A 17839-nucleotide genomic window follows, 5' to 3' on the forward strand; every position below is an offset into this window, starting at 1 on the left:
TTTGTTCATGCATACATATATAACATGTGAGTTATTGGATTAAATACATATATGCCTAAAAAGGTATATCCACATGTAAATGTGTTTATATGTATGTATGTATTACATATAAGCACCTAATTTATGTAAACATCCATGGTTTTATTTTTAAAAACATAATGCGATTGTCTATTCTCAGTGTCTAGAGAATTATTCAGTATGAGCTCTGTAGCAACACATAAGTGATAAAGTCTATAACGTAATGGCATCTCTCGAAAGCCAGCCTTGGGCCCTGTCCAGGTAGCTGAAACATTTGGCTGCCCAGTGCTCTGGAGGATTGCTAAAATTAGCTAGAGAGAAAAGAGGCAAATATATCTTAAGGATGGCCAGGAGCTGAGTCTAACTTCACTTCTTTTCCAATAAAGTGACTGTCAAAAACCTAAGATCTGGGCTAAAAAGGGCTTCAGAAAGCCATTTGATTTCAGTTCCAACTGATGTGTGAATTTCTTGTACAGCACAAAATTAGTTATCTATTGCTACATAAAAAGTTGTCCTAAAACTTGGCTTAATTCACCCAAAGCAGTTATTATCTGATAAAGTTTTTGTGGGTCAGGAATTAACACACAGCTTAACTGAGTCATTTGGACTCAGGGTCTCTCATGAGGATGCAGTTAAGATGTTGACAAGGGTCACAATGCCCTGAGGGTTTGTCTGGGGTTGGAAGATCCATTTCTGAAACAGCTCATTGGCATTGCTGGCTGTTGTTAGGAGGCCTCGGGTTTCTAGTCTCATGGGCCACTTCAAAAAGCTGCTAGAGCACCTCCTGACATGATGACTGGTTTCTCCAGAGGCAATAATCCAAATACCAGGGAGGTAGAAAGCACAATGTCTTTTATAACCTAGTACCAGAAGTAACACTGCCATTTCTGCAGTATCTTACTAGTTACATAGTTAATGCCATTCACTAAACAAGGTACGAACACCAGGAGGCAAGGATCCTGGGGTGCCACCTAGGAGTCTGGCACACTCACCCACAGTCCTCCCACTGTTGCCTGAATGCTTGCAGTAATGGAACCTCATTCCACAAGGCAGCCTACCTTACCATTAGCCACTCTGATGGAAATTACTCTCTTGCTTTGGGTTGTGATATGGTTTGCTTGTGTCTCCACCCAAATCTCACCACGAATTGTAATAATCCCCATGCGTCGAGGATGGCGCAAGGTGGAGATAATTGAATCATGGGGGTGGTTTCCCCCATATTATTCTCATGTAAATGAATAAGTCTCTTGAGATCTGATGGTTTTATAAATGTGAGTTTCCCTGCACATGCTCTCTTGCCTGCTGCCATGTAAGACATGCCATTGTTTCTCCTTTGCTTCCCACCATGATTGTGAAGCCTCCCTAGCCATGCGGGACAGTGAGTTCATTAAACCTCTTTCCTTTATAAATTACCCAGTCTTGGGTATGTCTTTATTAGCAGTGTGAGAACAGACTAATACAGGTTGTAAATATTATCCCCATCTTTTTAATTCTTTTTTGTATAGGGAGGCTGAGGAAACAATGCTAATCCCTTCTGGGGAAAAGAAAATAATCCTTCAGATATTCGAAGATGGTAATTCTGTACCTTCTAGTCATCCTACCCTATGCTCCACCCCATTCTCCAGTTCCTTCACTTCTTTTTGTCTATGTGAGGAGCTTTAAGACAAGACTCCTTACCTCAAAATATTTATTTAAGAATAGGTGAGGGCACTTAACCCCTCCCCAGCTCTTCCTTCACCTGCTGTCTAGCTGTTGTGTCAGTGTCCTCACCTCTCCTAAGCAGGTCATCTACCCTGGGGGAGTGTCCACAGGCCATCTCATCAGCTACCAAAGCTCAATTTTCAATCAGGAGTTTCATCCTTCTTTAAAAAGATCAACTGAATCCCATACAAATTTTATGTGGTAAAAAGAGAAGGAAAAGAGAGCCCTGGCCCAGTAGGGCTTCTCATCAACTTCATGAGCCACACAAACCCCAATGATCACTAACCTAAGACTCAAAGGTCTAAGCAATAAAGAACTCTGTCTTGGGGCAGTCTATATTCTAGGGTGATGGGAATATTTCTGTCAGCAATAATTTTCTATTTTACCATCCTACTTCCCTTTTTGTCACCTAGATTCATTTTTCTGCCCAGCAGTCAGAATGACAGCTTAAAAATATAATTTAAATCATACTGCTCCCCTGCTCAATTCTGCAATGGATTCACATCACTTTCAGAGTAATATCCAATTTTCTCATCGTACATACAAGGCCCTACCTATCTTTCCATCTCATCTCTTGCTACTTCAGCCTCCCTCACTCTGCTCTTACCAAACTGACTTTCTTGCTGTTCTTCAAACATACCAGACTCTTTCTACCTCAATGCTTTTGCCCTTGAGGTTTCTTCTACCTACACTCTTCCCCGGACCTTCCCATGACTTGCTGTCACTTCATTCATGTTTCTGCGTATCACCCTGAGTGGTTTCCATGAATCACCCTATTACCCTCTATTTCTTCATCATTAGTTCATTTTCATGTTAGTACTTATCACTAACTAGCATTATATTGCAGTAGTTGTTTGCCTATTTGCTTATTGTATTTGTTCAGCTTTGTTTTCTAATGCCAAGAACAGTGTCTGGCACTCAGTAACATCAGGTAAATAAAAGAATGAAACACCCACTAAAATGAATTTGCCTAGCCTGCTTTCTGAGTAGCGCTTGGTATCTGAGTTAATGACATTACAAAATACATCTTTTTTGAAAGCATTCTATTTGGTACCTGAGTACTTGCTGACTGTATCTTGGTAAATCTATTCATGCCGAATTTCTTTCTGTTCTGATGATTCAAACCCTAGCAAAGTCAGACAGAGCTGAACTTGGTGCTGGTAATAAAAGCCTTTCCCTTAGGAGAGCTCTTTGCAACTGAGAGATGTGGTCTCCTAAACCCCTAGGTGTAATTTGAGCAAGCAGGCAAGGTGAAACCCGAGCTGGTAAGCAGTAAGACCGGATACAAATGATGATATTGTTATGGCTGTTCTAAGACACAAGGGGGCAGCAAATCCAGTTCTTATTTATTTATTTAACCAGGTAAGAATCTTATTTTTTTTTTTTTCAACTTTTATTTTAGATTCATGGGGAATATGTGCAGGTTTGTTACCTGGGTATACTGTTTGGTACTGAGCTTTGGAGTACAAATGATCCCATCGTTCAGGTACTGAGCATAGTACCCAATAATTATTCAACCCTTGCCACTGTCCCTCCCTCCCCGCTCTAGTAGTCCCACTGGCTATGGTTTCAGCTCTTATTTTTAAAGGTAAAACAGGAATTTTGACAACTGTCATTAGTTATCAAAACTGATGGAAATGTTCAATAGATTAGATAAATCTATGGAGATTCAATCGATTAGATAAATTTCAGTATGTCCACACAATGAGTTTCTTCTGGAGGAATGCAGTAATAATTTCAGCTAAAATTTAAACCTTGGCCTAAGTTATAAAAGGACTGAGAGGTTAAGGAGTGAGGGCTTAACCGTTACCAGGGAGACAGCCCATGTGTTCTCTCGGGCCACTGGGAACTTTGTGAGGACGTGAGCCACAGGAGAACATGCTTTCCAAGCAGGAAGTGGGGCTTCTGTTGAAATCAGGATTGTAAGATGCTTAAAACCTAATTGCCACGCCCTTGGGCCTACACACTGGGGCAGGAAACTTACCAAGGTGTCCCTATCAAAACGTGCTTTGCAGCCCACACTCTTAGCTCTTTTTCCACCCAAACTTTATAAAAACACCAAAAAGTTCAAAAATATTGAGTAATCACCTGTAATACCCTGAACAACAAGGAATAGCGTCATGAACGAACCAGAAACTTAAAAACATTTTTTCAGGAAACGATCCAGATGGGAAGAGATTGCACAAAGTCTTGACCAACTAGTCACATGTGAAAAGAGGGCCTGAGAGAAAAGTAAATTAATAAACCCCTTACCAGAACCTGAGAAAACCATCAAAGTAGAGCAGAAAGGCTCAGGGTGAGGGCAGGCATGGGCAGCTGAGGGGATCTGACCGAAGGAAGATGGGATAGAAAGAAAGTTGTCCCATTCCAGCAGGTATAGCTGAAAATAAAAATAAAAAAAAATAGAAAGTCATGGAAAGCAACAATGTAATCATTTTAAACATAGTTATGGAACAATGTTAGGTTACTATGTAATTCTTGAGTGATAAAGTATGCTGTAAAAAATCAATAATCCATATAACTTAATACTAGATAAGCTTTATTGAGCAACTACTATGTACAGGCACTATGCTAAGTGCTTGACATGCATTATCTCATTTAATCTTAACATAATTATCTATATGGTAAATTCCATGGTTATAGCCACTTAAAGGATAAAGAAACAAACTCAAAGAGAACTTGACCAAACCCACACAGCACCAAAATGCTACATAGGCTGGTCTGACTCTGAAGCCCACACTTTTAATGACTACAGGCAAGCCACACCTTGGCATCTTACTCTGACATCACCATATTCTCGCTGCAGACCATTGCGACTAAACAAGCCACAACTTTGCCAAGGATTCCTACCTTCCAAGCACCTACAGATTTCTACCTTCAAGTTATGAGCCCAGAAATTCCCTTGGTACTTCATCCCTACTTCACACTACACACCTATTGATTTTGTTCTTTCTTTCTTTTTTTAAGAGAGGGTCTCACTCTGTTGCCCAGGTTAGAGTGCAGTGGCATGATCATGGCTGACTGCAGCATCAACCTCCTGGATTCAGGCAACCCTCCCACCTCAGCCTCCCAAGAAGCTGGGACCACAGGTGTGCACCTCCATGCCTGCTAATATTTTTTATTATTTTTGTAGTGACAATGTCTCCCTATGTGGCCCAGGCTGGTCTTGAATTTCTGGGCTCAAGTGGTCCTTCCACTTCAGCCTCTCAGAGTGCTGGGATTACAGGCATGAGCCACTGTGCCCGGCCTATTAATTTCATATCAGAATTTTCCGATCCAGCAAAGCCTAGGATCTACTGACCAGCTTTAACGAAAACGCTAAGAGACCTCCACTGCTTCTCTCCCCATCTCTAACTGTTAAAGCAAATCCATCTTTCGGGGGCTAGCCCAAAAGCCATCTTTTCCCAGAAGCTTTCCTGATTCTCCCAGAAACAATTTCTCTCTCTCAACTCTGACTCCAGGGGTCAATTGTGGCTTTCCCTTACAGTCTTCATCCATGTAGATAAAGGTGCAGCCTCACACAATCCTAGCAACATGCACAGAGCCTATCAGAGAAAGCACTGGTTGTAGGTTCAGGCTCAGCAACAGGTAGATTACTCATATGGTCCCAGACCTTGCCACTGTGTCCGTCCTGATTAGCTCACATTAGCGATCATAATTTTTCTGGCTTAATCAGTACCTAACCCAAGAAGCAGCTATATCAGGAACACCACCTCAGCTGAGACATGGGCAATGTGGGATACACAGCAAAGGACCAACCCACAATAAGGCCTCCTCTCAGCTTCAGCTAAATATGCATTCTGGATGGAGAATACTCACTGACCACACACATAGTCACTCCCTAGAAGGAGGTATAAGCAAGAGTATTCAGGAATCATTGCAAAGAGAATGCAGGCAGACTCGAATCTTCTTGTTGCCTACATAAGGCCAAGCTAAAGGGTTCTTAGAGGCTGCCTGATCAATATTAGAGCTGAAAGTTCTAATATTGTGGCTCACAGTTCCAGAGGCCTGAGAGAGCATGATCATGGGAGCTCCTCCGTCATAAAATTCGCCATTACCAGGATTTTTCAAAGGGGTGCCTTTGCACATGTGCGGGAGGAGAGAGGAGGAGTTAAGGGAAAAACAGTTTGTTCCACATGGACTCTGACTTTACGCAGCAGCAGGCCCCACTCTGGATGTTCCTCAAGACGACCCCTCTCCCTGGGGGTGGGGTCCTGACTTCTTTGGCCTCTCTCAGCGCTGCGAATATGACAGCCAAGGTCATGCTCCTGCAAGCCTGGACCTATTAACACTGCCCAGAGGGGAGCAGCTGAGGAGAGGCCCCAGAACAGGGAAAAGCCGCAGCTTCAGAAACCCACAAGCCAAAAAGAAGGAGGTAGCAGCTACAGGACTTCACTGTTTTTCTTGGCTAGGGTGGCTAGGGGAGATGGCAGATCACAGCAGAGGAGAAAGGAAGAAAGGAAAATGGGGAAAGGAGAGTGGATGGAGAGGAAGGAAGAAAATATAATAGTGATAAATGGGTAAAAGGGAAGAAGGAAAGAAGGAGGAAAGGAGGGCCAAAAAAGGAACACAAATAAGAGGGAATCTTTAGAAAAAATAAAGCAGAGACTCAGAGAGAGAAACAGAGGGAGAAAGAGTAATACAAAGAAGAAGAGAAGCCAAGGAACAGTTAGAAACAAGAACAATAGGAAGAAATAAAGGGGAGAGAGAGCAAAAAAAAAAAATAAAAAGGATAAGACAGAACGTCACTGTCCTTCTTGGCTAGGGTGGAAAGATCAAGGAACAGAAGAGCAAGAAGAAAGCCACCAGGGGAAGTAGAGGTAGGAAGGGCAGGAATAAAGAAGAGCAAGAGACAGAACCAGGAAGATTGAGAGACAAAGAGAGACATGGGGAAGGGGGAGGGAGAGTCCTTGAGATAAGTGATATAGGTGGAATGAAGAAAGGAGAGAAGAAAAAGACAGTCCAAGAGTACCAAAAAGAACCAAAAGAAGAAAGGAAGGGAAAAGAAAGAGAGAAAAGGGCAGAGAGCATGAAATAGGAGGAGGGAATTCAGAATGTGGAGACAAAAGACATGGGAGAAACAGGAAGCTAGAGAAACAGAAGCACAGAGGGAGAATTTGAAAGGGAAAATTTCTTCCCTTAACTTTCTACCTACACACCTGGGCATTATCCCCTCCCAAGGGCCCTCTTAGGAGTCAGTTGCCTTGATGAACTAAAGGGGCTTGAAAAAAATGTAGATAACAGGAGTGGGTGTTAAGGAGAAGAAGGAAGCGGAATGGGAATAACAAACAGAAAAAAGAGAAGAGCAAATGAGAAAGGGTTGGGTTAGAAACAGGATGCAGGGGCTTTGTCCACCCATTGTCTAACTGCAATCCTGTCTGAGCCTCAATTTTCTCACCCATTAAATGAAATGCTTACTTTACTAATTTTTTAGGACAATTAAACTCAAGAATGTACATAAAGCACCTGAAATGCCAGACTCTCTTAGTGATTCTTTTTATTTTGTGGGTTGTAGTTCTGATGCCAACAATGAACTAGGTTACAGAAAAACAGGATCTCATTTTACTCACCTTTATATTCCCATCCCCTAACACATACCCTGTTACATAGATGCATCTAATGTGTCAAATGAATTGAACAAAGACAGAGAAGGGAAGATACAGAACTCTTAGAAGCAAAGAAGAAAAGAGAAATAGAGACAAGAGAGATAAAGAAGAAAAGAATTTTTTTTAATGGAGGAAGAGAAATAACGTAGAAGAAAAAGAAAAAGGAAGCAAAGAGCTTTGCTATGGTGACAACCAGGCAGCTCAGTACAGAGCTCCCACTCACAGTGAAATCTGTAGTTCTGTGGATCTCACCCTGATGTAAAGCTGCCAGACTGACATTGAAGCCACCTTTGCAAAATTATGACTGAGACCGTGAAAGAGATCTAACTTAATCAACTCCATCTTGCTTCTAACCTCCAAGCTGTCCTTGTTCATTCTTGGGTGTAGACTGAACTAACTTTGGGAGAAACTTAGTGTATAATTTATAGTTTAAAACGAAAATGATAACAGCTCTTTCCCAAAGCAGATCTCCTTCTTGCCTGGGGACTAGACTGCCTTTGTAGAACTAACATTAGCCACAAGATTAGAAATTATGGTTTGGGAGTCATGCAGCTGGAGGCTACAGGATTCTGACCCTCTCTAAACTGCTCCTAAGGTCAGTGCTTGAGCTATTTTGCAGACCCTGCACGTGATGGATCAACTGGCACCACCCAGATCAATAAACTGGCTCATTTGATCTTGTGGCCCCCATCCAGGAACTGACTCAGTGGAAGAAGACAGTTTTGACTGCCTATTATTTCATTCCTGACCAATCAGCACTCCTGGCTCACTGGCTTCCCCTTACCTCCCACGTTGTCCTTAAAAACTCTCCTCCCTGAATGTTCTAGGAGACTGATTTGGGTAACAATAAAAATCCAGTCTCCCACACTGCTGACTCTGTGTGAATTACTCTTTCTCTATTGTAATTCCTTTGTCTTGAGAAATTGGCTCTGTCTAGGCAGCAGGCAAAGTGAACCCCTTGGGTGGTTGCAACATGTCTGCCTGAGACCTGGATCTTCCATAAGATCCAGGGCAGGAGGCAACCCTGAGGAGGGTCACAGGGATGTATGGAGGATTGAAGAGTAGCTCACAACCATCTGTCACCTTTTGGGATGAAATTAAAACAAAACCCTCTGCCCAGCCTGACTTCTTCAAGCTTCATCTCATTTCAGCATCTATTCCCAGGCAGTAAGCTCTGTTTGTCACAGCCACACCATCATCCTGCTGAACACTAGAGAGCTCAGCCCATGGTCACCTTCAGCAGAAAATGAAGTTACGAAGTTAGTGAGGGCTCAGCAACCATCTCACCAAACAGAGAAGTTTGCCCCAAGCTGCAGAAGAACTAGATGGGATTGAATAATGAATGAATGAATCAGCCAAACACTTCCCTTAACTTTCTGCCTACACACCTGGACATTATCCTCTCCCTCTTAGGAGTCAGTTGCCTTGATGAACTAAAAATGGGGATTTGGTATCAGAATCTATACCTTATGTTAGTAGATATCTGGGTAAATAGTGAATTGGCTAAATGAGCTCATTAAAAGCAGTGAACATGAAAAACAGGGGAGAAGTTCGGGCAGAAGAACTTGATAACCCAGTGACATCAGATGGGAAGGGACCATTCTGAGTATAACATGCTGTTTATCATGTGTCCTGGGAACAGGGTTGGGGTGGAAACTAGAATGAAAATTAAAGAATGATTTTGCTAGATACCATGTTGAACCCTGAGGCACAACATCATGGTCATGGTGCCCAGTAGCCAAATACAACACCCAAAAGAGAGGGATGTTCTTTCCCATAGAATGCTGAGGAGTTCTGTCATATGACAGCACCACTGCATCATGGTCACCCATCCCAGTGGGAGTTGTAGCACCCAGGAGACCAGCAGCAATGCCCAGTAAGGCAAGGCGCTATCCAGTGGGAAATGGTAGCTCCTGAGAACTACCACCAACAGCGAAAAAAGGATTTTTGCAAAGGAGCAATCTCTTCAGGACAGGCAGATTGCAGGGCTTTGCCAGGTAAAGTGTCTCTGTGGAGTTTCATTTCAGGTGTTCCTAGAAGGTAGGAAACATTGAAGTCCATTGTTGGGCAAAGATTCAGGGTACATCAAGTGTGTTTCTAATAACAGGAAAATTTTAGGTGGCTCACGAATGAGATGGAATCTAGTAAGGCAACAAAAGTTGTGACAATATGCATCACACAGGGAACAGGGAACCCGGGAAAAAGACATGCTTTTCCTAGGCTATAAGATAATACCACTTATCTGACTAGAAGTGCTCATGGCTAGGACAAAGGCCAGAGAAAAGTCACCATACTAGATATTCAACAGGAAATGTGCAGTAAGACAAATATCTACTACTATAGTTTATATATTTGTGTCCCCTACTCACCCCCAAAATTATGCTGAAACCTAATCCTCACTATAAGGATACAAGATTGGGCTTTTAGGAGGTGATTAGGTCATGAGGGTAGAGTCCTTATAAGTGGGATTAGAGCTGTTATAAAAGAGACTCCAGAGAGCTCATTTGCCCCTCCACCATTTGAGGATGCAGCAAGAAGATGCTATCTATGAACAAGGAAGTGAGCTCTTGCCAGACACCAAATTTGCTGGTGCCTTGACCTTGGACTTCCAGCCTACAGAACTGTGGGGAATAAATTTTTGTTTTTTATAAGCCACCCTGTCCGTATTAGTCCGTTGTTGCATTGATGTTAGGAACTACCTGAGACTGAGTACCGTATGAAGAAAAGAGGTTTAACTGACTTACAGTTCCACAGGCTGTACAGGAAGCATGGCTGGGGAAGACTCAGGAAACTTACAATCATGGCAGAAGGTGAAGGGAAAACAGGCACAACTTCACGTAGCAGAACAGGAGAGAGAGAAAGTGAAGGAAGAAGTGCTACACGCTTTGAAACAACCAGATCTTGTGAGAACTTGTTATCTCAAGAACAGGAATGGGGAAGTCTGGCCCTGTGGTCCAATCACCTCCTACCAGGCTCTTCCGCCAACATTGAGGATTACAATTCAACATGAGATTTGAGTGGGGACACAGACCCAAACCATATCATTCCACATCTGACGCTTCCCATAGCTCATGTCCTTTTCACATTTCAAAACACAATCATGCTTTCCCAATAGTCCCTAGGAATCTTAACTCATTTCAGCATTAACTCAAAAGTCCAAGTCCAAAGTCTCATCTGAGACAAGGCAAGTCCCTTCTGCCTATAAGCCTGTCACAAAAACAAGTTAATTACGTCCAAGATACAGTGGGGATACAGGCATTGGGTAAATGCTCCTGTTCCAAAAGGGAGAAGTTGACCAAAATAAAGAGGCTACAAGCACCACACAAGTACAAAACCCAGCAGGGCAGTCATTAAATCTTAAAGCTTCAAAATGATCTCCTTTAACTACATGTCTCAAATCCAGGCCACACTGATGCAAGGGGTGGGCTCCGAAGGCCTTGGGCAGCTCCACCCTGTGACTTTGCAAGGTACAGTCCCCGTGGCTGCTTTCACGAATTGGCATTGAGTGCCTATAGTTTTTCCAGCTGCACAGTGCAAACTACTGCTGAATCTACCATTCTGGGGTCTGGAGTATGATGGCCCTCTTCTCACAGTGCACCAGTGGGAACTCTGTGTGGGGGCTCCAACCCCACATTTCCCCTCTGCACTGCCATACTAGAGGTTCTCCATGAGGGCTCCACCCCTGCAGCAGATTTCTGCCTGGACATCCAGGCATTTCCATACATTCTCTGAAACTAGGTGGAGGCTCCCAAGCCTCAACTCTTGCCCTCTGCACACTTGCAGGCTTAATGCCACGTGGAAGCCCCCAAGGCTTGCAGCTTACACCCTCTGGAGCAGTGGACTGAGATGAATCTGGGGCCCTTTTAGCCACAGCTGGAGCTAAAGTGGCTGGGATGCAAAGAGCAGTGTCCCAAGGTTATGCAGGGCAGTGGGACCATTATTCTCTCCTAGACCTCCTGTGATGGAAGGGGCTGCCTTGAAGATCTCTGAAATGGAAATGGAGACATTTGTCCCACTGTCTTGGCTATGAACATTCAGCTCCTTGTTACTTATGTAAATTTCTGCAGCTGGCTTGAATTTCTCTCCAGAAAATGGGTTTTTCATTTTTACCACATGATGAGGTTGCAATTTTTCCAAATTTTTATGTTCTTCCTCCATTTTAAACATAAGCTCCTGTTTTAGCTCATCTCTTTGCTCACAAATGTAAGCATATGCTGTTAGAAGCAGCCAGCCCACATCTTGAATGCTCTGATGCTTAGAAATTTTTTCTGACAAATACCCTAAATCATCTCTCTCAAGTTCAAAGTTCCACAGATCTCTAGGGCTGTGGCACAATACTGCCAGTCTCTTTGTTAAAGCATGGCAAGAGTGACCTTTGCTCCAGTTCCCAATAAGTTCCTCATCTCCATCTGAGACCACCTCAGCCTGGACTTCATTGTTCATGTCACTACCAGCATTTTGGTCACAACAATTTAACAACTCTCCAGTAAGTTCAAATTTTTCCCTCATCTTCCTATCTTCTTCTGAGCCCTCCAAACTGTTTCAACCTCTGCCAGTTACCCAATTCTAATGCTGCTTCCATATTTTCAGGGATCTTTATAGCAATGCCCAACTTTTCAGTACCTATTTTCTATATTAGGCCATTCTCGCATTGCTAGAAGGAACTACCGGAGACTGGGTAATTTATGAAGAAAAGAGGTTTAACTGACTCACAGTTCCACAGGCTGTACAGGAAGCATGACCGAGAAGGCCTCAGGAAACTTACAATTATGGCAGAAGGTGAGGAGGAAGCAGGCGCATCTTCACATGGTGGAGCAGGAGATGGGCAGGGCAGGGAACAGGAAAGTGCTACACACTTTTAAACAACCAGATCTCATGAGAACTCACTCACTATTATGAGTCCACCCCATGTTCCTCCCACCATACCCCTCCTCCAACATTGAGGATTACAATTCAACATGAGATTTGCCAGTGGGGGGAGGACACAGTGTGAAACCATATTGCAATCTATGGCATTTTGTTATAGCACCTGAATGGATTAAGACATCTGCCACTGGAAATTTCTCACTAGCTACATTTCCCCCACATACTCGAGTCTCCTATAAGCATCAAAAAAATCTTCAGTAAGTCTTGATGACTGTATATTGGTAACTACAGTTGACCAAACTTCAGCAAGATAAGAGTCTAGTGTAAGGACTTCTGGTTTGAAGACTGGGGCATGTTTTCCTCTCTTTCTTTTCTTGAAAATTAACCCAAAGCAACCAGCAGAATGAGAAGCAGAAATATAAATCCTTCCTTCAAAAAATCTAGATTGGGAGAAATGGAAAGAGAACACTGACAGCTACAGATCTTGGAAAGAGATGATAAAGTGTATAAAGTATACTTCTAAGCACAGGGCAAGCTCTGAGATGGAAAACCAAAATCTTTTGTTCATAACTGAAGGAATATCATGCACGGACAATGGCAGTTTCCCTAGACCTGGCTTTGATATGACAAGTGGAGAAGGCAGGATTGAATTATACAGACAAGACATATAATTTCAAATAACAGTCGACCTATGTGGTTGGGGGAGAAGAGAGACTTATAAAGTGAAAAACTCTATAGCCCCCTTTTCCCATTACTGGAGACAACTAAAGGCTATAAAAATTAATGCTTAAAACTCAGAGTCTAAGGAGTATTTTTGCTCGCCTAAAACTAAGGCCTGGCTCATCTTCAATATGAAACTCCCATAAATATCTGATGCAGGAAAACCACACCTCATTCAAAAATGGGGTTGCCAAAAAGAACTGCAAAAGATCTATGCAAAGACCCTATAAGAATAAATAAGAAAAAAAAAAAGGAAAACAAATAGGATACAAAAGACATTTATCAGGAGAAAAAAAAAGTTGGCTTGGACAACTTGAAAATCGTGAATATTTAAAGATTTAATAAAGAAGACACACACACACACACACACACACAGAGTTAGTCCTCCATATTGATGGGTTCCACATTGGTGCTTCAACCAACTATGATCAAAAATACTTGAAAAAAAAAGTTGCACTTGTACTGAACATATACAGACTTTATTTTTGTCCTTGTTCCCTAAACAATGCAGTATAACAACTGTTTACCTAGCATTTACATTGCATTAGGCATTATAAGTAATCTAAAGATTATTTTAAACATAAAGGAAAATATACATAAGTTATATGCAAATCCTACTCATTTTCTGTCAGGGACTTGAGCATCCATGAATTTTATTATCAGAGGGAGGTCCTAAAATCAGTCTCCCATGGACACTGAGGGACTGCTGTGTGTATACGTACATGTGTGTGCACACACACACACACATTTAAATGCAGAAATACAAGAGATCAGGGCAGAATTGACAAAAATCATGAAAACAGTGAATTATGAGCTGGCACAGCTTAGGAATGAGGTGAACAAAAATTAAACCATCACAAAAAAAGGTGAGTGTTAATGGGAGCAGCACAAGGAAAATACAAAATGTGAAAAAGCAGCAATGGCCATAGGAAAAATGAGACACCCAAATAAATGTCTAAAAGGGATAACAGAAAAAAAATAATAGATAGGAAAGATATACAAAGGAAAGCCTATATAAATCAATACTTGGAATCTCTACATTCAAACATGGACCAGATAAAAATTAAAGAAATGATTCAGAAACACTTTCCAAAAAAAATACAATTTGATTAAAATTGAAAAAACACACTATATCCCAGGAAAAAGTAACACAGAGACATACTGTAATAAAGTTACTTAACTTCAAAGACAAAAAGTCCCTTGGGGAATTATGAAAAAATATTAAGTCATTTGCAAAGGAGAAAAATACAACTGACTTCAGATTTCCTCAGAGGAAATTCCAAATCAGAAATTAGTACAACAATGCTTATAAAATCCTCAGGAAGACAAATTGTAACCAAAGACTATTTTAATCACTCAAAATGCCATACAAATATGATGGCAAGAAATGCACATTTTGACTATCTGATGAGCCCTTCTTGTAGAAAATACTAGATGATGAACTTCAGTCAGCCAAGCAATAAATGAAAAACAAGAGTACTGACGCTGAGATTGAATCTACTTTACTGTAGGACAAAAATTAAAGCAAATGCAGGGATTATAGTAACAGAGTAGAGTGCAAATGTAGTAATCTTGGCAGTATGGAAATCATACATCTAACAGACCTGAGAAAATAATTGGCAGAATAAGTAGATATTAATGTATACTGAATTCACTCATCCTTTATAGCAAGGGGTCAAAAGACATCATTGGAGGCTGATAAATCAAGCAAAAATAATGGAAATTTATTTAGTAGTGCAAAGGTAAGTGCTAAAAAAATAGCAACTAAAATTTAATGGGAAGGTGATAGGGAAGAAAAAGAGAATACACTAATTTGAGACTGCTCAGTGTGGAGTTAATGGATTCTGTCTAAAGAGAGGATTAAAGGTTTTATTCTAAGTTATGTTCATAACAGTAATCTTTAGATTAAAAACAAATACTTTCTAAAGCAATAGAAAAAACACACATTCAAAAAAATACAAAACACATTTTATGGTAGCTATTACAATACAAAAACGTAACATGAAATCACATGAAAGAAGGAAACCAAACTCGGTGATAGCCAGTGGTGTGCCGGTAAATGTTTAACAATAGGACTTGAGATGGAATCAGATGAACAAAACAAAACACCTTGACTTGTAGCTTTGATAATTTCCATGGTGTACGTAACTTTCATCATGGCCAGCTTCAAGCTGTGAACCTGACATTGCTGAACGAGGAGCTGAGAAGAGATATACGAATTTGGCTCTCATGAGCTAGTATGAGCTGGCTCCAGCACACCACTGTTGATAGCAGTAAATCAAAATCAGCCAAGGACAAAACTTTTGTATTGTGTCACAAAGCAAAGCCAACTTAGTACTGTATATAAGAGACTCTTAAAGGGGTCGAAAACTTTGAAAGTAAACTGGTGGGCAAACATACATGTACTAGATAAGTGGAGGAAAAAAAGTGAAGAGAGGGATCATTCTCTTACATCAGACAAGATAAATTTAAGGAAAACAGTATCAAATAGGATGTCTCAAGAAGTGCTTTTATAGGCCGGGCACGGTGACTTACACCTGTAATCCCAGCACTTTGGGAGGCCGGAGTGGGCGGATCACCTGAGGTCAGGAGTTTGAGACCAGCCTGACCAACATAGTGAAACCCCGTCTCTACTAAAAATACAAAATCCCAGCACTTTGGGAGGCCAGGGCAGATGGATCAGTTGAGGTCAGGAGCTCAAGACCAGCCTGGCCAACATGGTGAAATCCCATCCCTACTAAAAATACAAAAATTAGCCAGGAGTGGTAGTGTGTGCCTGTAGCCCCAGCTACTCAAGAGACTGAGGCAGGAGAATCACTTGAACCTGGGAAGTGGAAGTTGTAGTGAGTCGAGATCGTACCACTGCACTCCAGCCTGGACAACAGAGTGAGACTCCCTCACACACACACAAAAAAAGTTAATCACTATTAGGCCACAAGAAAGCATCAATAATTTCTTTAAATAGAGAAATACTATTAATAGACAACTTTCTCTAATAGTAAAGATGAAAACTAGCAATATATAAGTTTTTAAAACAAAATTCTACCACCTGGAATTTTTTTTCCCATAAGTTATGGGGGTACAGGTGGTATTTGGTCGCATGAGTAAGTTCTTTAGTGGTGATTTGTGAGATTTTGGTGCACCCATCACCCGAGCTGTATACACTGCACCGTATTTGTAGTTTTTTATCGCTCGCCCCCCTCCCACTCTTCCCCTCAAGTCCCCAAAGTTCATTGTATCATTCTTATGCTTTTGCAACCTCATAGCTTAGCTCCCACATATCAGTGAGAACATACAATGTTTGGTTTTCCATTCCTGAGTTACTTCACTTAGAATAATAGTCCCCAGTCTCATCCAGGTCACTGCAAATGCTATTAATTCATTCCTTTTCGTGGCTGCATAGTATTCCATCGTGTGTGTGTGTGTGTGTGTGTGTGTGTGTGTGTGTGTGTGTGTGTGTATGTGTATATATATATATATATACACATATAACAATTGCTTTATCCACTCTTTGATTGATGGGCATTTGAGTTGGTTCCATGATTTTGCAATTGTGAATTGTGCTGCTATAAACATGAGTGTACAAGTATCTTTTTTGAATAATGACTTCTTTTCCTCTGGATAGATACCCAGTAGTGGGATTGCTGGATCAAACTGTAGCTCTACTTTCAGTTCTTTAAGGAATCTCCACACTGTTTTCCACAGTGGCTCTACTAGTTTACATTCCCACCAGCAGTGTAGAAGTGTTCACTGTTCACTGTATCCATGCCAACATCTACTGTTTTTTGATTTTTTGATTAGGGCCATTCTTGCAGTAGTAAGGTGGTATCACATTGTGGTTTTGATTTGCATTTCCCTGATCATTAGTGATATTGAGCATTTTTTCATATGTTTGTTGGACATTTGTATATCTTCTTTTGAGAATTCACTGTTCATGTCCTTAGCCCACTTTTTGGTGGGACTGTTTGTTTTTATCTTACTGATTTGTTTGAGTTCATTGTAGATTCTGGATATTAGTCCTTTGTCAGATGTATAGATTGTGAAGATTTTCTCCCACTCTGTGGGTTGTCTGTTTACTCTGCTGACTGTTCCTTTTGCCATGCAAAAGCTCTTTTGTTTAATTGGGTCCCAGCTATTTATCTTTGTTTTTATTGCATTTGCTTTTGGGTTCTTGGTCAGGAAATCCTTGCCTAAGCCAATGTCTGGAAGGGTTTTTCCAATGTTACCTTCTAGAACTTTTATACTTTCAGGTCTTAGGTTTAAGTCCTTAATTTATCTTGAGTTGATTTTTGTATAAGGTGAGAGATGAGGATCCAGTTTCATTCTCCTACATGCGGCTAGCCAATTATCCCAGCATCATTTGTTGAAAAGGGTGTCCTTTCCCCACTTTATATTTTTGTTTGCTTTGTTGAAGATCAGTTGGTTTGCTGAAAGTATTTGGGTTTATTTCTGGGTTCTCTATTCTGCTTCATTGGTCTATGTGGCTAGTTTTATACCAGTCCATGCTATTTTGGTGACTATGGCCTTGTAGTATAGTTTGAAATCAGGTAATGTGATGCTTCCAGATTTGCTCTTTTTGCTTAGTCTTGTTTTGGCTATGCGATCTCTTTTTTGGTTCCATATGAATTTTAGAATTGTTTTTTCTAATTCTGTGAAGAATGATGGTGGTATTTTGATGGTGAGTGCATTGAATTTGTAGATTGCTTTTGCCAGTATGGTCATTTTCACAATATTGATTCTACTCATCCTTGAGCATGGGATATGTTTCCATTTGTTTGTGTCCTGTATGATTTCTTTCAGCAGTGTTTCCTAGTTTTCCTTGTAGAGGTCTTTCAACTCCTTCGTTAGGTATATTCCTAAGTATTTTTTTTTTATAGCTATTGTAAAAGTGGTTGAGTTCTTGATTTGATTCTCTGCTTGGTCGCTGT

At 41.1% G+C, this 17839-nt stretch overlaps 1 protein-coding gene across 5 annotated transcripts in view; it reads right to left on the reverse strand.

Moving 5' to 3' along the window:
* LOC105470888 (receptor transporter protein 1) overlaps nt 1-17839 on the reverse strand; it is a 142642-nt gene that overhangs the window by 110107 nt on the left and 14696 nt on the right. For 4 of the 5 annotated variants that reach the window (XM_011723163.3, XM_071090675.1, XM_011723168.3 and 1 more), the window contains one exon: nt 3973-4099. The exons of the other annotated variant lie outside the window; for it this stretch is intronic. In XM_011723163.3, coding sequence (XP_011721465.2) covers nt 3973-4099 — 127 coding nt within the window. The remainder of the gene's footprint in view (nt 1-3972; nt 4100-17839) is intronic. 5 annotated transcript variants of the gene reach the window in all.

This window comes from Macaca nemestrina, chromosome 2 (assembly GCF_043159975.1).
Source record: "Macaca nemestrina isolate mMacNem1 chromosome 2, mMacNem.hap1, whole genome shotgun sequence".
Classification (NCBI taxonomy): Eukaryota; Metazoa; Chordata; class Mammalia; order Primates; family Cercopithecidae; genus Macaca; species Macaca nemestrina.